This window comes from Propithecus coquereli, unplaced genomic scaffold, assembly GCF_000956105.1.
Source record: "Propithecus coquereli isolate 6110/MARCELLA unplaced genomic scaffold, Pcoq_1.0 Scaffold197, whole genome shotgun sequence".
Taxonomy (NCBI): Eukaryota; Metazoa; Chordata; class Mammalia; order Primates; family Indriidae; genus Propithecus; species Propithecus coquereli.
The window spans coordinates 2,697,609-2,725,094 of NW_012144633.1; the positions used below are offsets into that span (position 1 = coordinate 2,697,609).

The 27,486-nt window shown below is 39.7% G+C and overlaps 1 protein-coding gene across 1 annotated transcript in view; it reads left to right on the top strand.

The window, feature by feature from the left end:
- The window catches only part of NOTCH2 (notch 2), a 169,483-nt gene that overhangs the window by 64,953 nt on the left and 77,044 nt on the right, over positions 1–27,486 (top strand). Inside the window, exons 3-5 of the mRNA XM_012643460.1 lie at positions 11,832–12,091; positions 16,028–16,363; positions 25,900–26,022. Coding sequence (XP_012498914.1) covers positions 11,832–12,091; positions 16,028–16,363; positions 25,900–26,022 — 719 coding nt within the window. The remainder of the gene's footprint in view (positions 1–11,831; positions 12,092–16,027; positions 16,364–25,899; positions 26,023–27,486) is intronic.

A 27,486-nucleotide genomic window follows, 5' to 3' on the forward strand; every position in this document is an offset into this window, starting at 1 on the left:
TAAGGATTGCAGACCCCTTGCAATAACTCTGCAGCTCATAGCTTGGGAACAACTGGCCTAAGTCATTCATTTTTGTCTGTTACATTGAAGGATGCTTTTTGTAAACTCATATGTCTAGGGTGTGTTCCCATGTTTTAATCACCAGTAGGTACTTTCTCAGGGATCAGCGCAGTGAAATACGGTAAGGTCCTGATTATGTGCTGGAAGACAGAGGAAAGACCAACTTCTGTTATAGCAGCCACACAAGTCTTTCAGCACTGTTTGTGTGCCCCTGCCGGATCTTTCAAGTGATGATTGAAGAGACTAGGTGCTCAGCTCAGCCTTTGAATTCTGATAAATGAGCTCAGAGGGTGAACTGAAGATAAGGGCATTTGCGCAGTTCTTGTATACCTAAAGCATGGTTTCCCATTGCACTGGCTACTGATTTTGGTCTCCAGTGAAGATGAGTAAAGTTGTGAAATAACAGCTTTAAAGTCTGTACCACTTCACCTTCTTTTTGGTTTGGATTTATTAAAATAGTATGCATTTACTGCTTTGTTTGGATGAAGGGGGTGAAAACCTGAACATATGTAAACTAAGTGAGATGGAGTTACAGAAGATAATTCCCAGCCTCACAATTCCCCATGAAGTTCGTTTCCTGTGGGAAACTTTTAATTTGGAAGCATACAGCCTAATGTGGGAACCAAGATTAACATTTTCTGAAATATTTTTACAAGAAAAGTAGAAATGTTCTATCCAGGAAGCTGAATGTATATAGTAGAAAAATGGGCTGCCCTGCAGTATTTGGTAGTCTTTGTGTGTTAGTTGTGATAACAAGTTTGTGTGTGTGGGGTGTGTGTGTGTGTGTGTGTATGTGAGAGAGAGAAAGAGAGAGAGAGAGAGGAGAGAAAAGAGAGATTGTATATTGTCTTTGTTTCCGTTGTATCAAATTGGTAAGGCCCTAGAAAGTGTTTTACCACAAACAGCCCAGTTCTGGGCCCTCCCTGATACACAAATACCTTTTTTTTTTTTTAGTTTTTTGTTTTTCCTTCTTGCTGAGTAAGCTATAGTGTTTCCTTTTTTTTTCTTTCTATTTTTGGGGGATGGGAGGTGAGAGTGGGAGTGGGACGGGGACTGGCAAGAAGAAGTCAACATGACAGAGCTTCTTCCCTTTTCTTCCCCTCTTTACCGGGAAGTTAACTGGAAGTCTTCATGCATTTTTTTTTTAAAACAGTAATTAGCATAACCCAGTTAGTTACCTTTACATAGAGTTACAGAATTAAAAATGTTGACAGTCTGATGAGGTATCATGCTGAAGGTGCGGGGAGGAGGGAGGATGAGTTAGACCAGTAGGTGGATTGGGCCTCTTGAACATCAGCCTAGAGTTTAGACTTGATTCTGTAGGCCCTAGGGTATCTTCGAGTTTGCAGCCGGAGCCTTGGGAATTGAGTGTTATATAGGAACTTTCACTGGTTACAGCCAGCCTTGGCTGTTAGCAATTATTTTTATCTACTTTAACAGGGGAACAGGGGAAGGGGCAGGAAACTAAGCTGGCATTATGGTCACAGGAAAGAACAGAGTGATTTGGGGCCTTTTCAAACTGCAGACCTTTGTTACTGACCGATGCTTAATTTGGTTTCTGGGTTTTGTTAGTTTTTTCCCCTGCCCTTACCTCATTCACCTTAACGACAGCTCCCCCCTCTAGAGCTCAGCTAGGGCAGGCTGCCACTGCGGATTGGGGGGCTGAGAGGCCCGAAGCAAGAAGAAAGTGGGTTGAAAGCAGAGTTCTGTTTAAAGAATTTTCTGCTGGAAACTAGCCCAGAGGGAGTAAAGAGGAGCTTTAATGAGGAGCAGCTGCAGTGCTGAGACAACCCACAGGAGACATTTTTTTCCCCTTCGTTCCACATTCTGTATAGTTTTTAAAAAATCATGATTTTGAAATAGCTGTTTTGTAAAGCACAGCTCCCTTTTTCTTCTTGTATGTGGTGGAGTTTTGCTTTGTTGTTGTTTTCTTCTAATGGACAAATCCTCACTAAAAAAAGCTAAAGACAGAGCTGTAGCAAAGCCCTGGATGCAATTTGGGCTAACCCTGCTGATACAGAACATTCGGTGGAGAAAACAAGAGGAGAGAACACTGGCTTTTATTTGGAAAGGGGGCTTATTTCCTGCTCAGACTTCAGTCATCTTGGAGCTGACTCAAGCTGCTACACTGTTTTAAGCTTTTCTCTAGACGAGTGGCTATTCACTTAGAAACGTGAAAGAACAAATGTTTCTGTCCTGTAATACTAAGGAGACCGATCCTGAACTGCAGCCATTGCCGGATAGGTTGGAATTGCTATTCAAATCCCAGCTTTGCTGAAATCTGTGAAGTGGCTACATGTAAACTAATCCAGGCTGCTGGTGACATGTGAGAGTTGGGGTCTGGTTTTCATCTGCTTCAGTGAGGGGGGACTGTATGGGTACCCTTTCAAAGGGAATGTTTTCTAGTTCCATTAGGAGGAATCCCTTGTTTTTCTCTCGTTTCCTCCCTCCTTTACTCCCCTTCACCCATTCCCCATGTGTGTGTTTGAACAGTAACAAGGAAAAAGTGGATCTCTTCATGTCAGAAATGGCAGACTTTTAAAGAAAAAATCATGAATGTATCTGTATGGACCTGATGAGTATTTGGACTAGTTTATGGAATTGTTTTACAGGTAAGGCCCCTCTCCCCCGCAAAGCTTTCCTTGTATTCACAGCCTCATCTGTGAACTATGTTCTTTCAGAGTTCCAAGGCTAGAGTAGAGGGGTAGAGTAGAAGGAAATCACTGAGAATTCCCTGCAGGAGGGAGGCATTCATACAGTTTGGGGAACAAAAGGCAACCCTTAGATTTATTTGGTTATTTTTTAGAAGCTTTTTACATATTCTTTTTTTTTTTTTTTGAGACAGAGTCTCACTCTGTTGCCCGGGCTAGAGTGAGTGCTGTGGCGTCAGCCTAGCTCACAGCAACCTCAAACTCCTGGGCTCAAGCAATCCTACTGCCTCAGCCTCCCGAGTAGCTGGGACTCCAGGCATGCGCCACCATGCCCGGCTAATTTTTTCTATATATTTTTAGTTGTCCTATTAATTTCTTTGTATTTTTAGTAGAGACGGGGGTCTCACTCTTGCTCAGGCTGGTCTCGAACTCCTGAGCTCAAACAATCCGCCCGCCTCGGCCTCCCAGAGTGCTAGGATTACAGGCATGAGCCACCGCTCCCGGCCAGCTTTTTACATATTCTTATAGTTTAAGCGGTAGACTGTTTTTCAAAATTTGTGTTAAGTGGGTAACTTAATAGAATTATAGATTTGTGGGGAAACTTGGATGTTTATCTAGTTATGTCTTCAGCCTCTAAACAGACTCATCTTGAGCCATCTCAAGAAGAGAGCCATTTAAACCATTGTTTTCAGGCAGAGAGTCTTACTTCCCATTTAGACTAGCAGGGTATATGGTATCTTTATATTATAGTTGAGCAGGGATTTGTGAGTTGAAAGATCTCCTGCTTTAGGAAACAGGGGTTCATTATTTCTGGATGCCTCACCCATTACTCCCCCTTCTTCCCATGTTCATAATTCTGCTTAGCTTCCTGGGGTATGAAGGATAAATGTATACCTCAGGATGACTCTTAGGGTTGATTTGGCCTGTGTTCTACCAGGGAGATTTGGATCATGTGGCAGATTTGCATTGAGAGACTGACTTTATCATATGAAATTTAACCTGCGTTGGAATCAGTTGCTCAGTGGGACTGAGGTACTCATGGTATTCAAGGAATGTGCATCAGGGGTTTAAGACATAACTCTTTCTCACAAAAACTATCTAGATGGGAGCTTGAGAGAAGCACAGGAAAGACATAACAATGGCTGAGATGAAGAAGAGCCATACTGGTAGAAACAATGTAGTGCATGACGTGGCACGGCCTTTGCTATTGGAAGGATCAGAGGTAGGTGTATGGTTTGGAGGAGGCTTACTGGAGGACATAAGCTTTAAGAAGATCTTTGAAAGACAGAGGGAGAAAGGAACATACATGGGAGACATCTCAGAAGGGAAGCATAATATTATTCACTGGAGATTAGAAAGAAGATTTTATATAGGGGACTGTAGACAAGATTGTGGAAATAATCTGGAATGTTGGAGTCATGGATTGCTAAAGAGTAAGATGGTTAGATGGTAGGAACAGGGAAGACAAACAGGTTAGAGATTCCAAGGAACTTGGATTTGAAAGGCTGGGTGCTAATGCTAGTTTCTGAGCAGAAGAGTGACAGGATCAAAATTATACTTGAGAAGGATTATTCTTTAAGTAGTGTGCTTAGTTTCAGCAAGGAATTTCCCGACTGTCTTTATGGAGAGGTGTGGATAGGATGCTGGTCCAGTTAGGGTTATACAGCTGACTGAATAGGTCTTGGTACACTTTTAGTAGTCTTAGTAGTATACTTTTAGCAGTACACTGTGTTATTGAAAGATCTAGTGAAGATGGGGGTATCTTTGTAAAACTGGTGGAAACTGCTAGATTCACACATGACAAACTTGGGGCAGGTGAATTAGTTTTGGTGTCCTTATCAGTGCTATAAAGGGTTCAGACCAGTTGGTTTGTGAGGTATGGTTCAGTGCTGAAATTCTGTGATTGAATATAATGCAAAAGTTGTCTCAGTCAGGGAAACTGGGGGTAGAGATTCAACATGGCAAATTTAAAATGACAGTTCCAATTATTGGGTTCAAAAACATGTGGCACAAGTATAGAATGAGAGAAATATGGCACAAAAGTAGTTCATGTGAAAGAAAGCTCTGAACTTTTTAGCTGAGTATGTCTTCAGTAGCACATAGTGGTATTTTATGGCTTCTAAAAAAAGGAACACAGCTTTAGGCTGAGATAGTAGAAGCACAGGGTCCAGGTCAGGAGGTGATGGTTCAAGTCTGTGCTGCCCTGGTGAGAACACATGTGTTATGTGGTTTTCTATTTTGAGCCTCACATTTTTTAGAAGTTTTTAATGAACTGGAATCATCCAGTGGGAGGAAGCAGGATAACTCAGTATCAAAGTACCCTGGCTCTAGGGACATACTTGAGTTTGAATTCTGCCTCTACTAGCTGTGAAATCTTAATTTTTCTAAGCTTCAATTTCCTCTGATGTAGAATAGAGATTATAACATTGTAAGGAGTAATAAAAGAGATAATAGATAGCTGTAAAATACTTAGCAAATGTATAGTACATAGTAAGTGCTTAAAAAATATTGGTCCTTATGAGTATTATTACTATTGTGTTAAGCATAGACGGGCTACCAAAAAAGGTGAGGAAGTGGGGAAATAACTTTATATGGGGGAATTGTCCAAAGCAGTGAACCCTGGAAAAGAAGAAAACAAAGAGTCAACATGTCTACCTTCAGATTCCTGAAGGGCTATGTATAAGAGAAGCAGAAGGTTTGTTCCTTTTTGTTCTAGGAGGGATGGCCTGGAAATTGCAGAGAGACAGTTTGTTATTTTAAAAGTTAGGATATAATTCACATACTATAAAATTCACCCTTCTAAAATGCAGTGGTTTTTAGTATTTTCACAGAATTGTGGGACCACCACCACTGTCTAACCTCAAAACATTTTTATCACCCCCAAACGAAACTCTGTACTCCTCAGTATTCACCCTCCATTTCTCCTCTCCCCAGCCCCTGGCAACGTTAATCTACTTTCTGTCTCCATGGATCTTCCTATTCTGGACATTTCACATAAATGGAATTCTATAATATTTGGCCTTTTGTGTCTGGCTTCTTTCACGTAGCCTGATGTTTTCAAGGTTCATCCATGTCGTAGTATGTATCAGAACTTCGTTCTTTATTATGGCCAAATAGTATTTCATTATATGTATATACCACATTTTATTTATCCGTTCATTAGCTTGTAGACATTTGGATTGTTTTCACTTTTTGGCTATTATGAATAATGCTGCTGTGAACATTCTTATTGTATGGACATATGTTTTCAGTTATTTTGGGTATATACCTAGGAGGGGAGGTAGAATTTGAAGAAAGAGCTTTCTGACAATGGGATCCATCTGCATTGAAGACTGTTCTGTCGTTGAAGTAGCGAGCCAGTAATTTTACTTTACTTAACAAATATGTGGTGTTGACTATGTACTGGATAGTGTTCTAAGTACTTTATCTATCTAAGTGTTTTTATTTAAAAACCTTATGAGGTATGTGCTGTTATTAAATCCATTTTACAATGAGGAGGTTTAGTACTTTGCCCAAGATTACCTATCAAGTAAATGGTGGAGCTGGGATTGAAATCCAGGTGGCCTGGTTCTAGAATTTGTACCCTCTTTTTTTTTTGTTTTTTGTTTTGGTTTTCTTTTTTTTGAGATGAAGTTTCGCTCTGTTGCCTAGACTAGAGTGCAGTGGTGTCGTCATAGTTCACTGTAGCCTTGAACTTCTGAGCTCAAGAGATCCTCCTGCCTCAGCCTCCTGAGTAACTGGGACTATTGGTGCATGCCACCATGCCTGGCTAATGTTTTTATTTTTTATTTTTTGTAGAGACAGGGTCTTACTATTGCTCAGGCTGGTCTCAATCTCCTGGCTTCAAGTGATCCTCCCACCTCAGCCTCCCAAAGTGCCAGTATTATAGGTATGAGCATTGCACCTTGCCTAGAGTCTGTACTCTTAGTACAGGAACAATAATAACTTATTGCTTATTAGAGTCTTACTATTTGGCAGGTACTGCGCTACATGCTTGTATTCAAGCAGAGGCTGGTGAACATCTTTCAGAAATATTTTAAAAATGATTATTTATTAGGTAGAAATTACCTTAGTGTACCTTGAATCTCAAGGTCGTGTTATTCCAAGGATGGATGGGAGTAGGGGGAAAGCCAGTAACAAGATGTGTAACCTAAGGCTTTTAAGATGATCAGTGTTTGTATCAAAAAGAAAACTGAATATGAATGATAAATATTATTGGAATTCAGTTAACAAGACTTGTCAGAACATCATAATAAATTATATACCACTTAAAGGGATTAACTAAAAGTGACTTTAAACTGTGAGTTAGAAAACTGTGCCTTAGAAAAATGGAGGAATTAAAGTTTCATGGGAAAATGATCTCCTTTTCCAAGTGTTTAGCTTCATATTAGGGTAGATGGCTTTCAGAATATTTTGGAGTCATTTACACGAAGGTAGTTATTTAAAATCAAGTGAACAACAGCAGCAGCAAATGCATGTGAGTTTAAGCCCAGACTTAAACTTTCTGATGGCTGTAATTGATGAGGAAGAAGGGGAAGAGGAATCAGCAATCTAGACTAGGACTTCACCGGGCTTTGAGATGGACAGAGGGAGTCGTAGAGGCCAAGGGTAAAAAGATTAAAGTGGTGCATGGAGTGGTCAGCATTACCTCCTATTGGAGAGAGAATTTTTTTTATGATGACATCTGAGATGAGACCACTTGACAGGGGGAAAGTCATTGCTCTTAGAACATAGTTTCTAGGCAATGATTAAAATAAAAGTTTTGTCAAAAAGGACAAATAAGAAGTAGATGGAAAAGAGAAAAATGTCTGTGAAATTAGGCTACAGTCATAAAGGGTTGGTTGTGAAGGAAGAAGAGTTTGGAAAAGGAAATGGGGCTTAATGAAAAATGTAGGTTAAAAGAGACTTGTATATGTTTCAAAGTAAAAGTAAAAAACCATCCTTCTAGAACCTTTTAAATAAGAAATTAAGTCTTTATTATACCAGTAGTAGGTCTAGTTCCACATAGAGAAAGATATGGTTCTGTACGTGGGCTTTAGGAGAGTAAGTCTGTTGTACATCATATCTAAGTATTAGCTCACTTACAGGAAAACCCTAAATCCTTCTTTATGGTGAGTGGCCTAAAGGCCCCCCACGATCCGCATTCCAGTTATAGGTCTTATCTATTTTCTGCTGCTGTTTTTCTTACTCTCTTTGGTATAGCCACAGAAGTAGGTCTCCAGGTCCCCTTGTTCCTTAACCATGCCAGGGCTGTTTCCTATCTTAGGGCCTTTGCAATGGCTGTTCCCTCTGTTTTGAACATTTTACCCTTAGATATCTTCATGGCTAGTCCCTCACCTCATTCAGGTCTCAACTTAAATGTTGCCTTTGTAGTGAGGCCTTCTCTAATCTTCCTATTTAAAACTGAAATACCTCTCTTTACCCACCGCACACTCCTATCCTCAACTCTGTCCTTTCCTGTTTTATTTTTCTTCATAGCACTTAATTCCATCTAACATATATCTTTTACTTATTAATTTTATTTTTGTCTTCCCCTACTAGAGTTTAAACTCCATGAGTGCGAGGGTTTTCCTAGTACTAGAAAAATGCCTGGCACATAGTGGGCACTTACCATTTGTTGCATTAATAAATGAATATTAGGAGTTTAATATTCTTTATGGAAACTCATGATTATTATTAATAAGCACATTGGATGTTATTTATAGAATTAGGCTTAATATATTCTCTACTCAAAGGTTGGCAAACTTTTTCTGTAAAGTGCCGGAAAGTAAATATTTTTGTAGGCCATGTGGTTTCATTGCAACTACTCAGCTCTGTTGTTGTAGTACAATATAAGCCATAGACAATCTGTAAATGAATGAGCATAACTGTGTTCCAATAAGACTATTTATGGACACTGAAATTTGAATTGTATGTAATTTTTAAATGCCACAAAATATTATCCTTTTTTTGATTTTTTTCCAGTCATTTAAAAATTTAACAACCATTCTTAGTTCACAGACCATACAAAAACAGGCAGTGGGCCAAATTAGATCCACAAGCTATTCTTGGCCAATCTCAGCTTTTATTGGTTTCTTAAACATATCTTACTTGAAACTTATTTTTTCATGCTTGGTAGGGAGCAACAATGTGGATGAAACTATAGAAACAGATAATTCAGAAATAATTCTGTTTAGCTTCAGAAAATTTCATGTTGTTTCATTTTTGTTTTCCTGGGAACCTTATGTTTTCATTTAAATGCATTTGCATTCTCTTAGCAGATGCCACATGATAGTGTTAGGGGTGTGGGGTAATAGTCCAGGAGCAAAGCTGGTCAAAGCCCACCCAGGTTTAAAAGCTTGCCATTATTTACAAGGTGAATATTCCCATGTGGGAGAGTCAAGAGTCATCAACCAGGCCTAATGCCCAAAAGACTGTCACTGTGAATGAGAATTGTGTTACAGTTTTTAACATCATTTGTAACACATTTCTTGAATAAGCTGCAAATGCTTTTAATAATATATCTCAGGATTAATTTTAGCTATGCCACACTGGCACTTTTTACTCCTCTACATTAAGAAAAAGCCCACAAACTATTCTCTTATCAAATCAGGCTGGGGGCCGGGTGTGGTGGTTCACGCCTGTAATCCTAGAACTCTGGGAGGCCCAGGCAGGTGGATCGTTTGAACTAAGGAGTTCGAGACCAGCCTGAGCAAGAGCGAGACCCCATCTCTACTAAAAATAGAAAGAAATTAGCTGGACAACTAAAAAAATATATACAAAAAAGTGGCCGGACATGGTGGTGCATGCCTGTACTCCCAGCTACTTGGGAGGCTGAGGCAGGAGGATTGCTTGAGCCCAGGAGTTTGAGGTTGCTGTGAGCTAGGCTGACGCCATGGCACTCTAGCCCAGGCAACACAGTGAGACTCTGTCTCAAAAAAAAAAAAAAAAAATCAGGCTGGGATTTTGATAAGGCATCAGATTTTCCTCAATAAGCACAAAGGAGAGAAAAAAAATGTTTTTCACTTGCAAAACTTTTTAATATTTATGAAGTTTTTCACATATTTGATTTTGTTCAATTCTCACAGCAATCCCATGATTGTAGGTAGCCCTCTTAACTGTTTAAAATGAGAGAGAATGGATAGTCAGTGAGGATATATAACTTGTCCAAGGTCACAGCACCAGCTGACCTTCTGAGGTACAAACCCCTCACTGTTACCTTCAGCCAGTCATTAGTTTCAGTGCTGCGAATGCTTCATTGCTTCTTGGTCTCTGGTTTCACCTACTCATGAAGATGCTCAGAGCCCCAGTACTCCTAGCTCTGCCACATTTACCTTATACAGCTCTGGGAAGGGGTAAGGAGGGTGTGTCCAGTTGCATCACTACCGCTGTAGCTATTTACCAGCTCTGTTTTCTCCTCCAGACATTTTAGCTATTGTACAATTCTTCTGGGCATGTTCTGTCTTAGTTCCCTAATATCTGGCCCTCCTTCTCTTCTCAATAATGGTGGCCCCTGAAGACCTCACTTTGCCAACCAGTGGCTAATGAAAGGTCTTGGATATGATTGGCAAAGACAGAAAGTAGTCAAACATGAGCCTAGTGCTTCTGGTCTGAGCGGTTAGGAGAATCAGGACACCAGGGATTGGACATAGGAGGACATAAAATAGGAGCTGGTCTTGAGGGGGGAACATTTAGAGCTTGGTTTAAACATGTTATCGTTTGAGGTAATGGTGGAACAGCCTTCTAGATTTGGTTTTCTATCCCCCCAAAAGTAAAATGAAGGAATAAGTTGAACCAAATATCTGGGGTACCAGCCATATATCAAAATTTATAGTTAGAGTCAAAGTCTTCATGTTCCTTTTTTTTTTTTTTTTGAGACAGAGTCTCACTCTGTTGCCTAGGCTGGAGTGCAGTAATGTGATCATCGCTCCCTGCAACCTCAAACTCCTGGGCTCAGTGATCCTCCTGCCTCCTGCCTCCTGAGTAGCTGGGGCTAGAGGCATGCGCCACCACACCTGGCTAATTTTTTCTATTTTTTGTCTCTCCATGTTTTGTCTCACCATGTTGCCCATGCCAGTCTCAAACTCTCCACCCTAAGCAGTCCTCCACTCTGGCCTCCCGAAGTGCTGGGAACACAGATGTGAGCCACTGCACCAACCCCCTTTATGTTCCTTTTAAATGCTTCTTAGAGGTGCCATTTAAACAACCTCTTCATTATGAAAATGGAGACTTCCCGTGTCTTTTTGATATTGTTAAGGGAAAATTGTCATAAATATTACACACAATTTGAGATAGTAGTGCATCTTATGAATCACAGGGTGGCATATAAAAAGATTCCTCACTACCCCAAATGTTATACAATGTTATTCTTGAATTGTTTCCTTCCTTGACTTTGGTGTTTATATGGTATCTTAGATATTTTATGTTATCTTATGCCATTTTATTTGGTTAAAAAAACTACTTGCTACTTATATGTTAACAGATTTTTAAATCCCGCTGTGAACCCTTCTCCACTCTTGTACCTCCATCCGCTTTCTTTGTTCAGTCTTTGTTACCCGAGTATAACTCAGAAAGTTAGGTATAGGCCATATGATGTTTCTGTAGAAACAAGAGAAAGAAGAACTTACACTTCTCATTGCTTAATTGAGAAAAAGCACATGATATCTTATATATTTTAAATTGGGGGGATAAAAGAGTCACATTTATGCATTATCATGTGAACATCTCAATCCTATCAAATGGCTTAGTTAAAATGAAAAAGTAAATGAATTTAAGCAGGCAAGTATGAACAATGCTCTGCAAAGAGGTGCTGTTACACTATCCCAGCCTGTACCTACATGAAAAAAGCTACAGTGTATTTTGCCTTGAATAAGGGTCAAGCTGACTGGCTATGGTAGAACCTGCTGGATCATCCACCTGGTGTTCTGTCACCTGCCAGGACTCAGAAGGACTTGCGAGTGTGTGGTGGAGTTCACTAAGCATTCCTCCTTCTCATAAAGTAAGGCAGTTTTACAGGTTGCAGGTTTAGGTCTCTTGATTCACAATCTAGTGTTTTCTTGAATGGACTGTGTTGTCTTACTGTAAGTTTTTGGACTTAAAAGAAGTCAGGTGTTTTCATGGACTTCTCTCTTTTCCATACAGATGTCCAGAGGGCTTCTTGGGAGAGTACTGTCAACATCGAGACCCCTGTAAGAAGAACCGCTGCCAGAATGGTGGGACCTGTGTGGCCCAGGCCATGTTGGGAAAAGCCACATGCCGATGTGCCCCAGGGTTTACAGGAGAGGACTGCCAGTATTCAACCTCTCACCCCTGCTTTGTGTCTCACCCCTGCCTGAATGGAGGCACCTGCCATATGCTCAGCCGGGATACCTATGAGTGTACCTGCCAAGTTGGTTTTACAGGTAACAAATGGGACTCAAGCCTATACTTTCCTACTTTCAGCAGGTACCTTTATTTAGCATCTTTTAGATCTTGGTGTCTGGTTCTTAAGCGTTCCCCAACTCTGGTGCACATTTAACATTATGATAGAAGCTAGAATGTTCCAGACAACTATCCTTAACTTTGTCTTGAGAATTTAAAGGGGCAAAGAAGGAGAAAGAGAAAAAGTCAGATATTTAGAAGTATTTGACTGCTTAAAGTATATATGTCAGAATTGGGGATGAGAATTGCTTTGCTAAAAGAAATACACTATCACCAGAAGAAAAGCTACTGATGCTGCTAATTACCCACTTCTTGAAATTTCCTCTCCCTAGACATTTAGGGCACTGGATTTTCTGGTTTTCTGAACTCTGATTGTTCCTTTTCTTCTCCATTGCCTTGTCCTGACCCATTAAATTTTTGTGTTCCCTGGAGCACTGTTTTGAGCCCTCTTTTGAGCCATACCCCAGCTCTCCATAGGGAATCTCACTGTCTTCGGTTGCCTCCTCTTCTACCATCTTCCTCAGTTGGTGATGACTTACGTAGTCATCCCTTTAGCTCCAGCCCCACCCTGACATTCAGGCTTATGTTTCTAACTGCCTGTTGCACACTGTTATTAGAAATTTTACAGGTGCCTGCAACTCAACATGTTGATAGAAGTAAGTATCACCAATGTACACTGCACATACCCAAACTAGAAACCCCCCTCCCTTGTCCTTACCTCCCTTAAACTCAGTTACCCAGCCTAACCTCTGAATTACCTCTCACCTGTCTTCTCTCCATTTCCTCTGCTACTCTGTAGTTGAGGGCCATGTTAATTCTCACCTGGACTCCTGAAGTAGTTTCCAAATGGGTTTTCTTGCGTTTATTCTCTCCCCATCTCATTCAGCCATCATATTGCAACACCTTTAATTACAAATGCATATCTTCTAACAAACTCACCTGCTTACAATGTCTAATGATTTTTTATCAGCTACAGAATAAACTGCAAATTCACACAAGGGTAGGGACACATGTGGCCTTCTGGATCCTTGAGTGTGGCCTTTTGACTGAATCCAAACTTCACAGAACAAATCCCTTTACCTTATGTGCGGTAGAGGGGCCGCACTTGGCAATCTGGAGGGCCACATTTGGCCTTGAGGCTGCAGGTTCCTCACTCCTGGATCCTTACACCTTTTGTAGCCTGACTTCCCTTCAAGCATCTATGTCCAGTCACACCAAATTCCCATCATTTCCTGAAAAATGTCATACTTGTTATTGCCTCCATGTACTTGCACACCCTTTTGCCTGGAATACCCTTTTCTACAATTGGTGATTGCCCAGTGTCATTTAAAACTGTGTCTTAGGCCAGGTGTGGTGGCTCGCGCCTGTAATCCTAGCACTTTAGGAGGCCAAGGCGGAAGGATCTCTTGAGGTCAGGAGATGGAGACCAGCCTGAGCAAGAGTGGGACGCCGTCTCTACTAAAAATAGAAAAAATTAGCCAGGCAACTAAAAATAGAAATAAAAAATTAGCCGGACGTGGTGGCGAGTACCTGTAGTCCTAGCTACTTGGGAGGCTGAGGCAGGAGGATCACTTGAGCCGAGGAGTTTGAGGTTGCTATGAGCTAGGCTGATGCCACAGCACTCTAGCCCAAGCAACAGAGTGAGACTCTGTCAGAAAAAATAAATCAAAAATAAATAAATAAATAAATAAATAAAATTGTGCGGGTCTTAGTGACTCTTTTATGATTGCTTTAGGCAGTTTGTCTCTAAGTTTCTATTATTTTTATATGTCACATTTTATTACAATTTTTTTTTACATTATTGTTCTTTAGAGATGAGCCTAGGTTTTATTCAGAGTAAACCATAAGTGTTCACTAAATTAGATGAGAAAAGGAAAAACATTCTCTATTTTTTCCCCTGCTTTAAGCACTAAATCAATGGTTCTATAAATCTACTAAGCAAAAAATGAAAAATCTACTCAGAAAACTAGACTGGATCAGTTAGTTTAGAATACTTGTTCTACAAATGTTTCCTCGAAAGATGTTGGTGGGGGTAGAGTGTGGTTAGGATGATCCATTATCTCCATCATGACTATGCTAGTATTGATGATGTAAGTCATTGAAGAGATTTGGTGGTTACAAGAGTAATTTCTTCCTGATTGTCAAGTTTTGAGTTGTTTTGCTACCATAAGGCAAAAGAAAGGGCATACACATTTAAAACATTTTAATCCTGACTAGTGGAAATGGCAATAATGCCTTCTTCATAATTAAAATGTTGCTCTGAAATGGTCCCCAAATGAAAACTTCTTCCTTTGCCATTAAAAGGATCTCTTCTTGGTGTTCTCCAGGGTTCTGACTATCTTTCTACATCTGCTACTTTTGTCTGTCACTTTAGGAATCACCACAGATCAAATTCATCTTTTTGATTTTTGTGATAGTCCTATACCTCACCTACTCAGACCTTGTTACCTCATCTCCACTCATAGATGCAGAAGCAGAGGCAGCAAGTTAGTGCCTATGTATAATATAAAGGGGAAACCAAGTTCAGGGACCTTGCTGTTTCAGTTGTGGGCAGACACTCTGATATCCATGTTGCCAGAAGTAAGCATTTGTCTCTCTTCTCTGCAGTAAGTAAACACCTCTTAGTGGAAAAAATAGAAAGAAAAATAGCAGTTCCTTCATTTTCTCTCTGCTTGGCACCCTAAGATATATGTGCTGTGCCCACATTGCATTGCACCTTTCTCCTTTGATTGACATTTCCTGATAGGCAAAGAACATTGATATGTGCTCACGTGCCACCCTTGTCCCCTGCTAGAAAAGCTGTCATGTCCCTCAGTTGCTTTTCTGGTGGGGGGGGGGGGGTCAGACATTTGGATCTTTTCCTAGACCACCAATTGGGATATTAATAAATTCAGGCAGTTTTCATCTCTTTAGCTTAAAAAATAAAAGACTTAGGCTAATGAAAACAAAAAGCCACGTGAATACCAAATTTACTAGTTCCATGAGCATATTTTTTCCTCTCTCTTTCTGCCTCAAAGAATCTGCTTTGCTTCCCTTGGAGTCATGCCTTAGGAATCAGCATGTCAGAGTCTTCCTGCTACTGCTGGTACTTTCCTACCTGACAGAGTCCACAGAATTACCTTTCTAGACTTCTATTCTCATGAAAGCTTCTATTTCTTTTGATACATAGGGAGCCTTCATCATCTTCAGACACATCAAGCAATATTTATAATAAGACAACAATTAATAAAATGTTTCCCAGAATGTGTTTGCATTGTGTTTAAAGGAAATAGAGTAGTATTGGTCTGTTTCTATCACCAGTGGGTCTCTTTAGTAACTAAATAGCAATACATATTAGTCATTCAATAGACATGATATTAAAGCATACTATAGGGACCTAACCCCTGCCAGGATTGCAGGTGCTATAATAGAAGGAAATAGCAAACTTGGTGTGTGTGTGTGTGTGCATGTAGGGGGTGGCATAAAGAATGACTTTATAGAGGTCATGACTTTTGAGCAGAGTTGTCAAGATAAGTGGGAGTTTGCTAGGTCAACAAAAAGGAAGATAGCATTTCAAACAGAGGAGCAGCATGTGCAAAGATTATGAAGATGTTGAGAGAGTAGATGGATCCAGACCTTCGTTTGCCACAGGGTCTGATAGAATCTTGCAGGACTGGGGTTCATGTGACTAACCTACAGTTCACTCTGTGTGCTCCATCCACTGAGTCTTCGTGTCTCGAATGAGGGTCTTGGAGAGTGCCCTGTGTGAGATGATCTTGAAGAGACTCTGGTTTGGCCTTCTGTAAAGTTCAGAGTTTAGCAATTCTCCATGGAAGAGCTCCCTAATGTCATGTATTTCATGGGGAAATGGGGGTGTTGAGGATGGGGCTAGCTCCTATTTCTGTGACCAGTACTGAGTTCTGTTATCCTTCCTTTAGGTAAGCTGTGCCAATGGACTGATGCCTGCCTGTCTCATCCCTGTGCAAATGGAAGTACCTGTACCACTGTGGCCAACCAGTTCTCCTGTAGATGCCTTGCAGGCTTCACAGGGCAGAAGTGTGAGACTGATGTCAATGAATGTGACATTCCAGGACACTGCCAGCATGGTGGCACCTGCCTCAACCTGCCTGGTTCCTACCAGTGCCAGTGCCCCCAGGGCTTCACAGGTCAGCATTGTGACAGCGTCTATGTACCCTGTGCACCCTCCCCCTGTGTCAACGGAGGCACCTGCCGGCAGACTGGTGATTTCACTTTTGAGTGCAACTGCCTTCCAGGTAAGGAGCTCCCTAGTGTCCTGGGGTTGGGGGACAAGCCTCTAGCACAGGAAGAAGGTAGAAAGTGTGGCCTAATTGCTCATTTATGAAACTTCCTAAAGCAGAGAAAAAGGGAAGTGAGAATTTTGTGTGGGATGTGTTGCTGGTGAGGGAGGAGCTTTATGGGCCCACTGTGGTCCATAAACTGAGTAGGGGATAATTTAACATGTCAGGGTTTATGATGATGAGTGGCTAGAAAATTGTTCATTATCCCTTTTGGAGACACAGTGAGAAATAAGAGGAACAGAGCTCTGAGAAAGGGGCAGGCAAATCTGAAATGGAAAAGAACACAGTGAGAATTAGACATTGGAAAATATGTATGTGTGGTTAATAAAGTGCTTTTAACTGAATTGACACTAAAAATAGGTAATCAACTTTCCTATATGCTTTTGCCTCTCATGGAGTAATTCATTGTTTTCTTATCCACCTAAGTGTGCCCACCTGCGCTTTCATGATTTTCCCTGGGCTACAGAGGCTTCAGATCCCTCACCCCATGTACCCTCTCTGACTTTGGGGTAACCCTGCCCTAACTTGAAGCTCTGGAATTTTGAAACTGAGGAGGAGGTCCTCTGTAGATCAATGAGCAGTTTTTGATGAGATGATGTATGAGAAACTATGTGTGACACACTACTTTGTCACACTCTTCACTGCTATAAGTCCCCCAGAGCACACGTACAACCCCAAGATAGAAGCAAAAAGACGACCAGTGTCTGGGAACCTGAGACCTGGTGTTCCACAGAGAGGGAGAAAGAAGCAAGCCTGGCCAATTCACTTACCTCCTTATAAAAATGATGAGGAGGCTGAAAACCAAGAATTTTGATTGGGAACAGAACATAAGCAGCTGGAACAGATGAATTACTAAGCAACAAAGATCCTGTTTTTATACAAATATCCTTGGTACAAAAACAAAAGAAAGAAAACTGTAGGGGGGAATAATGTGCTAAGTTAGCAGAATTGCCTCAAAAAGAAGTTCTAGCTACTCTTTCAGAGTAGGGATCTTAGATTCTGGTGTTGTCGATATGGTTCACATATAATGGCATTGTGCGTTTTAATCTTTTGGGATCAAAGGTCATATGTTGGTCCTCAGTATAAAACCACCAAATTCATTCAGTAAAAATTTATTGACTGCTATGTTCTAGACACAGTGCTGTGTGCTTAGGATGCAGCAGTATAAGACACTGCCACATAATCAAAATGAAAACTCGATATGGTTTAATAAGTTACAAGAACAAGCTATTTAATTGTATTTTAGTTTCTCTTTTAATAAAGAATAGAAAATGCTCTCATTCTCGATATTAAATAAATGTTTATTAACTTGATATTACTATAATCCACATGATTTTGTAGAAGAAAGAACTAAAATGTAGATTTCTTTATCCCTGTATTTGTTTGCATTTTAAGGATTAAAGACAGAAAATAGAAATGTAAACAATTTAATATTGCAAATATTCTAGCAGTCTAATATTCTGGTAGTCTAATAGGCTAGTATTTAAGGTTAGAGTGATTTATTGTTGAAAGCTAAATACTTTTTCAGTTTTAAGAAAATTACTTTTAATAGTTGCCTAGAGTAAGAGGTTGATTTGGCAGCAAGATATTGACGGGAAGTTAGAGAAGTCAATAAAGGAAGTTTTTAGATGGGAGAGAGTGATTATTCACTCCCATAGTCTCTGCATTGTTATCCATTAGCCACGATAAGAACCTTAGGGAATTCTGAGAGTGTGTCCAGGAAAGGATCTGTCAAACTAGAATAGTATCTCCTCCTTGAGAAAGGAAATAACCAGGGATTCCGCAGTCGAGAGGCTGCCAGGGCTAGTGGGATGGAGTAAGGAGATCTTGGCTGTCTCTTAGGCTCTGCTTGTAGTTTAAAGCAAGACAAATTTGTTTATTCACTGATGGCGTGTATGTGTGTTTGTATGTATTGTATATGTGGATCAGGGTGAGGGGTGCGAGTGGGGAGAAGATTTGACAAAGAGAAAACTAATATTTTTTTATGAGTCCAGGTACTATGCCAGGTACTTTCCCACCCATTAGCTCAATAACACAAAATCCCTGGGGACAGGTATTATTTTTCGAGTTTTCCCATGTGAAGTAACTGAAGTTTGGGGATGTTAAATGATTTACCCAATGTTGCACAGCTGATACGTGGTTAGGCTGGATCCTGAAACCCAGGCAGGTTATAAAGCCTGTGCTTTGTGCATCTTATTGTACCATACCACACTGCTCATCTGCTTCCTGAAGGTGTGAAGACATATGAAACTTTTTGTGAAATGCTTTGAGCTGTTTGGGTTAAAAAATATGTTCAATTTTAAGAAAAATGAGATGCTCCTAATTATAATAGTATTTGTTACATATCTATCTATATATCATTGTGCAGATACTTAAAAATAGTTAAGTAGACTAGTTCTTGCCTTGCAGGGTCCCATGATCTAAAACAGATGACTTCAGCTTTGGACAAATGTATGGAAGGAAATTCAAAAAGAATGCAAAACAATAAATGATGCAGTGACACTATGAATAAATATGTATTTAAACAATTTATAAGATTTTATGCTCATTGTTTTTATGTCCCAGGTGGATTTTGGAGAGTGTTCACTTTATTTCCATGTAGGGAAATAGTGCCTGGAGATGATTTTCTTTAAAAAGCCCTTTTCATAATGGTATGCCATCTCCTAGCCCCTCTTTCCATTGCTCCTCACACTTGTCAAGTGACTAAACTGTTACTTCAAGTGATAGTCACCACGTCAATGTAAATAGCACCCTTATTTGAAAAGAATTATTATTTTGGTTCTAAAATGGGGAAACCAAGTCAGCAGGAAGCAAAGTAGCATGTTAAAGTATTCTACAACTCCCAAATGGCTGCTTCCCACCGCATTTCATGTCTTTGCACTTCTAATTGAGGCCTACCCTGACCACCCTATTTAAAATTGTAACTGTTCCCCCAGCCCCTTTAATTACTGACCGTGGTCTACTTTTTGTTTTCTTTTTCTGTGACTCCTATCTTCTTACTATATAATTTGTACTATGTAATTTACTTCATTATATCTATTGTTTATTGTCTGTCTTTTCCAAATTCTACTGCCTCTTCTTCCCCTCTCCAGAATGAAAGATGGGATCTTTGTTTTTGTTTACCGATGTATTCCAAACACCTAAGAACAGTGCCCAGTAGAGAATAGGCCCACAAATATTTATTGCCTGACTGGCTGTATGAGTTTAGTATTGTGTCAGAGTATTGAGGATGTAACTTTGGTCTTCTCATTTCTTCCTGGTGTCCTGCACCCTAGACTTAGTTTGGCTTCTCCTTTTGTCCTTGTGCACTAATACTGGATAAGAAATTTTGGAATCGTTTTCAACTCTGAGTCTGAATGCCATAGTGATTATATTTAAATGGTTAAGTTATAATTCTTTTCCTGCAAAGGGTACTATAGTCACTGTGAGTGCATTTTAGTATTATTTTAGGACTCATGGGGAGGGAATTAAAACTGCAAAAATGACTCATCTTATGTGACATAGAAAGAAATTTTTCTCCACAGCAGGAGGAAAAAAATAGTCTTTGAGAGAAAACTAATAGAGTCAAATCAAGGAACTGCATTTCATTTTCTCTTTGGAGCTGTAACTGTTAATATTCCAGACACTTCATGAGCTTTCATTGTGTAAAGTCTTTAGCAGAAGCTAAGGAGGGGCACTCAGCCACAGTAATTTCAACTTAAAAACAAACTAGAGCATGAAAATAAATTACTGAATCACTGACTCCCAGTATTTTTGGGTTAGGGCCAACCAATGGAGAGAGAATGAGTTAGAATGGTTTTGTGTTTGTGGATATTTTAATAAAAGTAGCACCAGTAATCAGAAAACAGTGGGCTGTTTTGAATCTACTAGCCATCCCTTATGAGTTCACAGTTGGATTGGACAGTCCTCAATGTACTTTCCCTTTTTCTTTCTCTCCCACATCTCTTTATTCGTCTATTATTTGTTTTTTAACTTTATGAAAAGCTGTCTGATATGTCCTCTCCAAAACATGAAGGTTTGCCCTTTGTAAACCACCTCTACACTAAATAGGCTGATTATATGTAATATCCCTATAGCATTAAAATAAAGCTTAAACACACTTTGTGGCTTTTGTGTCTGCTCAGTTGTTGCTGAGCTTAAGAACTATTAGAAATAATTCCCTCTTGCATTTTCACACTCAGGGGCATGTGATGTTCTCTTGGGTATTATGCTAATCATATTTTGGCAGGTTTCTCTGGAGCAGATGCAGAAATGATCATACCACTTTCCAGGATGTGTTATTTTAGCTCCTTTGACTTTGGTCCCAAGTCCAGTTTTACCTGATGTTCCTGGAAGTGCTTACTGTTCTCTCATGGTTGGTGTTTTTGCCTGTGCGGCCTCCTCAACTTTTTGTACCTTCTTCCCCTGTTTTATATAGAACTCATCCTTTATGGTTTGTCAAAGGCACCCTATTTCACTGAAATGCCTTCTATGTTCCCTACCTCCATGTGGATTAGAGACCTTCTAAGGTCTTTTAGCATCTGCATACCTCTAGCACAACACTTATCCAATTGTTTATCTGTTCATCTTTTCAAGTAGACATTCTCATTTCAACTTTTCCCTCTAGTACCCAACATAGTGCCTAGCACAAAATTGAGCCTTAATGAATATTTGACGAATGAATTGAACATGATAAACAGAAGAAAATTCCTATATTCTACAACTTTTTAAATGTACTTAAATTATTTTTTGACTCCCCATCATCATTTCTTCAGCTTTTTTTGGTGATAAAATTAGAAGAAAAGTGGAGATCACTGGGGAGATATCAGGGGAGACAGGTGGGAGCAGCGAGCCCGAGTGGGTGAGGGCCAGGGACACAGGGGCAGCCATGGGGGCAGTGAGCTAGTCTGGGCCCATAAGGGGTAGAAGGTGGTACCAAGAAAACTAGCTGGGCAAGCACAGGACAGGGATTCTTGTATTCTCACACTCAGGGGCACGTGACATTTTCTTGAGGATTATACTAATTGTGTTTTGGAAGATTTGCTTTTATGACAGACTTCTTTCCAGGAAAAAAAGTAGCTTTGTATCTTTTCACCTTTGTCCAGTTCCCTGTTTTTTCCTCGCTGTTTCATCCCTGTTCATGGAAGCTTTTCCTGAGGACTTTCAGCCTGGCCTGAGAGAAGCCTGGTTGTGTCATCTTGTCTTCCTCTTTCTGCTCTCTTCTTGCTCCTCTCCACTGAGCCTGCCCATCAGGGTCTGAAATGGAAAGACAGAGCACTCTCTAGAGAGATGCTGTTCTCTGTGTGGGATGACAGTGACTCTTTTCTGCTTCCCACCCTCATTGCCATTATTAATCAGATAAGTGGCCTATGGTTTTATAACAGCACAATCTTAAAATGTTTCTTCTAAGTTTAATTTCTCTCCTATTGGCCTTTTAAGGACGTGAATTGGCTTTAGGCAGCAGACTCCTTTTAGTATGGCATGTGAGCCTCTCCGTGAACCTGCTACACCCATCCCACCCAAGTGTCTGCAGACTCGTGTGTTTCCCTTTCCCCTAAAAACTTAACATATATTTTTAAGGAGTGACTGCACTGTAACTTATTCAGATAGCCCTTTCCCCCTGTTTGGGTAGACTGTTTGTTATAAAAATTTGGTAGTTCTTTCCAAAAAAAGTTCTGTATCTCTATTTTTAAAGCATAAATCCTGTCTTAACTTTGGAGAACTGATTTGGCTTGAGTTTTCTCAGACTTGGGAACTTTTGACCTAAGGTCGGTTTTTCACATTGTTGAAAGGAAACTCTGGGTTCCACAAAACATACTGACTGACACTGGGTAAAGTTTCTGATTCAGCACTGATTCTTAAGCTGCTAGCCATGTAATCTTGGGTCAGTCAGCCATGTGGCCCTCAACTTCCTCATCTGTAACATTAGAGAGTTCGAGTAGACAATCTCTAAGGGATGCTCTAATCCCATTGATACGTAACAATATTAGCTAATATGTGTAAGGCACTATTTTAAGTGCTTTCCCTCTCTTATAATAGCTTTATTGAGATTTAATTTATACACTGTGCAATTTGATATTTTAGGGTATACAAATCAATGGGTTTTAGTATGTTCATAGATACGTATAACCATCACCAAAATCAATTTTAGAACATTTTTTTACTCCAGAAGAAACCCTGTACCCATTATCAGTTATTCCCCATTCCTTCTAACTCCCTCCCAGCCCCAGGCAACTACTAATCTACTTTCTGTCTCTATTTGCCTATTCTGGACATTTCATATAAGTGGAAACATACAATATGCAGTCATTGTGACTGGCTTCTTTCACTTAGCATAATGTTTTCGAAGTCCATGCATCTTGTAGCACATATCAATACTTCATTCCTTTTCATGGCTGAATGATATTCCATTGTATGGATTTATCACATTTTATTTATCCATCAGTTGATTGACATTTGGGCTACTTCCACTTTGGGGGTATTATGAATAATGCTGCTATGAACATTCTTATAAAAGTTTTATATGGACATATGTCTTCATTTTTCTTGGGTATATATGTAGGAGCAGAATTGCTGGGTCATATGGTAATGCTGTTTAACCTTTTCAGGAACCATTAGACTATATTCCAAACTGGGTACACTATTTTACATTCCAGCCAGCAGTGTGTGAGCGTTCGAATTTCTCTATATCCTTGCTGACACTTGTTATTATCTGTCTTTTTTTATCATAGCCATCCTAATGGATGTGTAATGATACCTGCTTGTGGTTTTGATTTACATTTCCCTGGTGGGTGATGATGTTGAGTATCTTTTCACACGCTTGTTGGTCATTTATGTATCTTCTTTGCAGAGTATCTATTCAGATCCTTTACCCATTTTATAATTGAGTTATTTGTTTTTTTGTCGTTGAGCTGTAACAGTTCTTTTATGTATCCTAGATACAAGTCTTTTATTAGATAATATTATTTGCAAATATTTTCTCTCATTCTGTGGGCTGTCTTTTCACTTTCCTGGTATATCCTTTAAAGCCCAGATTTTCTAATTTGATGAAGTCCAATTTATCTATTTTTTCTTTTGTTGCTTGTGCGTTTGGTTGTATTTAAGAAAGTTTTCCTTAGTCCAAATTACAAAGATTTGCTATATTTTTTTCCCCTAAGAGTTTTATAATTTTAGCTCTGACCTTTAGTTCTCTGATCCATTTTGAGTTAATTTTTGTGTGTGAGGTAGGGGTCCATCCCAACTTCATTCTTTTACATATGGTCATTTAGTTATCCCAGGACAATATATTGAATTAAGTGCTATTTATATCTAACTCATTTAATCTCTACAATAACCCTTTGAGGTAGGTCCTGTTTATCCTCCAATAAATTTTAAGTTATATTGTCCACTTTCACTCAGCTATTTCATGGCAAGGCTAAAAGTTGAGCTTAGGCAGTTTGGCCTCAGAGGCCATGCTTTTAACCAGAATTAACTCTTTTACTTAGCTGCCTTCTTACCTATCTACCTAGGTAAGACAGGGAAGAACTACCTAAAAAATAGTCAATTTGTCATAAAAAGAAAATACTTTATTTCTTATCTGTTTTGATTATGCTTCTGCTTTCTTAATTTGTCTGTGATTGGTGAATTCAGTTAGTTGTAACATTGGCTAATACCGAGTCAGGGCCACAGTTTCTATTCCTTATAGCTTAGTTACAAGGGCTTTACTACTTGCCTGATGCCCTAGTCAACCCTGTTTAGTCTTAGTCACCAGAGAGATCAAGTTAAGGAAAGGATGATCATCACCACTTCTAGAACATCACCAGACCACACAAGTTCTAGCAGTAGTGGGCCAGAGCCCATTTCCTCCAATAATCTAAAATCGTATCTTTAGTTTTTCTAAAGAATGTCTTCATTAAGAGCACTAGAGTAGGAACACAGACCTCAGTCCTCATTCAGGGACTACTGCTTGATAGATCTGTAGATTCAGCTTCACTTTCTTAATCATAATTAGGGATGGGCTTAAACAGTTCATCATTTTTTGGCTCATTAGTCCATTTGTATGATTTTTCATATAATTAAACAGAAACATGAAATATGATAAATTTTTTAAAAATCCAAATGTATTTTCATAGTCTTTCTCAGGCTTACTTAGTGATTTATGCACTTGAATGAACTGAGTACCAAATACCTGGAAAAATATAATTTCCTTCAGTTAAGCTTTCAATTATTTCTATCTTCCGTGAATTGATTTCCTGGTGATTTTTTTGGCTACTTGGTTTATGCTCATTTACTTGACTGCCACTGTATTCAGAGAAACCAGCATGTTCCAATGTAGCAGAGCAGACACAGAATTCCAGGGTAACTGGTAAGGAATGAATAAAGCAAGGTGTGTCTGATGTCTATCTCACTGACTAGATGGTAAATGCCATCGATGCAGGGACTCTGTCTCTTGTAATCACTGTTACATCACCAGTGCCTAGTGTAAAACCCAATAAATGTTTTGAGTGAGCGAGAGGAACCTTAAGGGATATTTTGAGGAGGCCAAATACTTAATTGTACTATATTTCAAATAGGAGAATGTTTACTGAACATTGTCTTATCTTAAAGCTGGTAGTCTTCTAATTTATTTGCTCAGGGCTTTGGTAGCCAGGAAAAAGAAAGGAAGTAGCCCAATATATAAATTACAGAGGACCACACTGAGCAGTAGGGTGAAGTTTGAGGTACTGGGTTCATTTTTCATAAAAGAAAAAAAAAATCAAGAGGAGGGAAGCAATGCTGTAAATTTAGAGAAGAGCATGAAGAATTTGAAGTGCTGGTGAGTTTAATTAGTGATAATGCTACCCCATTTTCAGCTAGCATTTAACATTTGTATAGCACTTTACTCATGATGCGGCATTTACAGCAATCTAGAAAGGCAGGCCGGGCAAGTAGAATTAGCCTTGTTTTATGGATGAGGAAGCTGATTCAGAATTTTAACTTATCGTGTATTAAATAGCTTATAGGTGGAGAGGTTAGGACTTGACTTATACCTTCATATTTTAAGTTCAGTATTTTTCCTGTGTCCCTCCCAACACCATTGCCCACCTAGTTTGGAGGCCTCCTTGAGCAATCATCCCAAGAAAAAAATAAAAGGAACTTAAATTTAATTAGGCAGTCTTTTTTCTGTTCTTCCCATTAGACTAGTATGAAGCTGGGAAAAATCTAATATCCTGTTTTTTAGAACCAGTGAATGTCCATCCCAATTAGACATTTATCTTTCCTGTGATTTTATTTCATGAAAACACTTTGAAATACTTGTGAGGTAACTATGAAGGTTTGTCATTGGCATGAGTCACTTTGGCTGTCTACCTATGCTTGAGGCCAGAGAAGACAGAGGATTGGGGGATTTTTCATGAGGTGAGTCCTGGGTTGAGCGGCTGCTGACTGTTGACCTGAAATCATGAAGCAGGTCTGTTCTGACGACTGTGTCCTGTGGGAGAAGGGCAGATCACTTCTTCTGTACGAGAATTCATCTTTTGTTCTTCTCTTACCAGGTTTTGAAGGGAGCACCTGTGAGCGGAATATTGATGACTGCCCTAACCACAAGTGTCAGAATGGAGGGGTTTGTGTGGATGGGGTCAATACTTACAACTGCCGCTGCCCGCCTCAGTGGACAGGTACGTGCAGTTTCATGCATCCACCAGAGTGGGATGTGGATTGGTAACCAGAGGCAGACAGTTAATGAAGTCAGCACCTTTTACAAATTATCTTAGGGCTGGTCTGGACCTAGTGTGTGAACTGAGCGGAGTCTCCATGCTAGATCAGTCGATATAATGCTACTCCTGTATGTTCTCCTATGCTCAGTCAAAGATGTATTTTCATAGGTATTATTGGGCAGCTGCTCTGAACTCAGCACCTTGCTAGTTCTGTGGCAGACGTGAGAGAGGAGTGTTACTAATAGACCCTAAGCTGCTTATCTGGAAAAAGCAGCATATTGCCTGTAACATAATAGATGCTTAATAAATATTTGAGAGGAAAAAAATATACTGAAATGCCAAAATAAATTACACAGACCACAAGAGTTCAGAACTTATTGTTTGTTCATGGACAGAAATCTATCCCACCATATTGTCGTGTACCATAACTAGGCACAGGGTTGGGCAGGTACTCTTGATGATGTTATTTTTATGATACCCATCCTACATTTCTGTTTTTTCTTTCTTTTATCCCTTTTTGCACACAGGACAAAATTATATTTTTCTGCCTCTGACATTAGAAGAGTAGACTTGCTTAACTTACAACCTCTTAGAAGTTTCTGACAGTGTCTTAGGAAGGTTTTTCACTTATTTTTGAAAGTTGACTGATTTTATATAGACATTTGTTTCTAATTTCTCTTTGTATCTGTTCATCTGTCTACTAAAAGTGGAGACAATTAAGAACTGATTAAAGGACTAAGAACTGAGCCTTTTTGAGAGAAATTGATTGATTTAATGTGGAAACCCAAGAAGTAAGTTAATATTTTAAGAAGAAACTACAGTCCAGTGATGGACTATCTCCTGCAAAGAAGTCTTGATGTTGGATTGCAGCCATTACTACCTGATATTCTTCAGCATCTCTGAATTGCTTTTCCTTATCTGTAGCATCTAATTACTTAGAGTACTCTTGAGAGCTATAGACTATGAATAGAAAAAGACAAAAAGGATTTAAAACTTCAATAACATGATTTCCTGGAAGGGCACACATTTCTGCTTTTAATCCTCAAACTGCTCTTTTTTATACTTTCCCATTGGGTTTCACTAGAATTGGACTTCCCCTAGAATTTCTTCATGGTGTCTTGATCCTAGGACTTTACTCCTAACGCTCTGCTCTTTCTGTCATATTCTTTCTTTCTCTAGCTTTGCCATTTCTTTTTTTTTTGAGACAGAGTCTCACTCTCTTGCCTGGGCTAGAATGCCGTGGCCTCAGCCTAGCTCACAGCAACCTCTAACTCCTGGGCTCAAGCGATCCTCCTGCCTCAGCCTCCCAGGTAGCTGGGACTACAGGCATGCGCCACCATGCCCGGCTAATTTTTTCTGTTTTTAGTTGTTTGGCCAATTTCTTTCTATTTTTAGTAGAGATGGGGTCTCGCTCTTGCTCAGGCT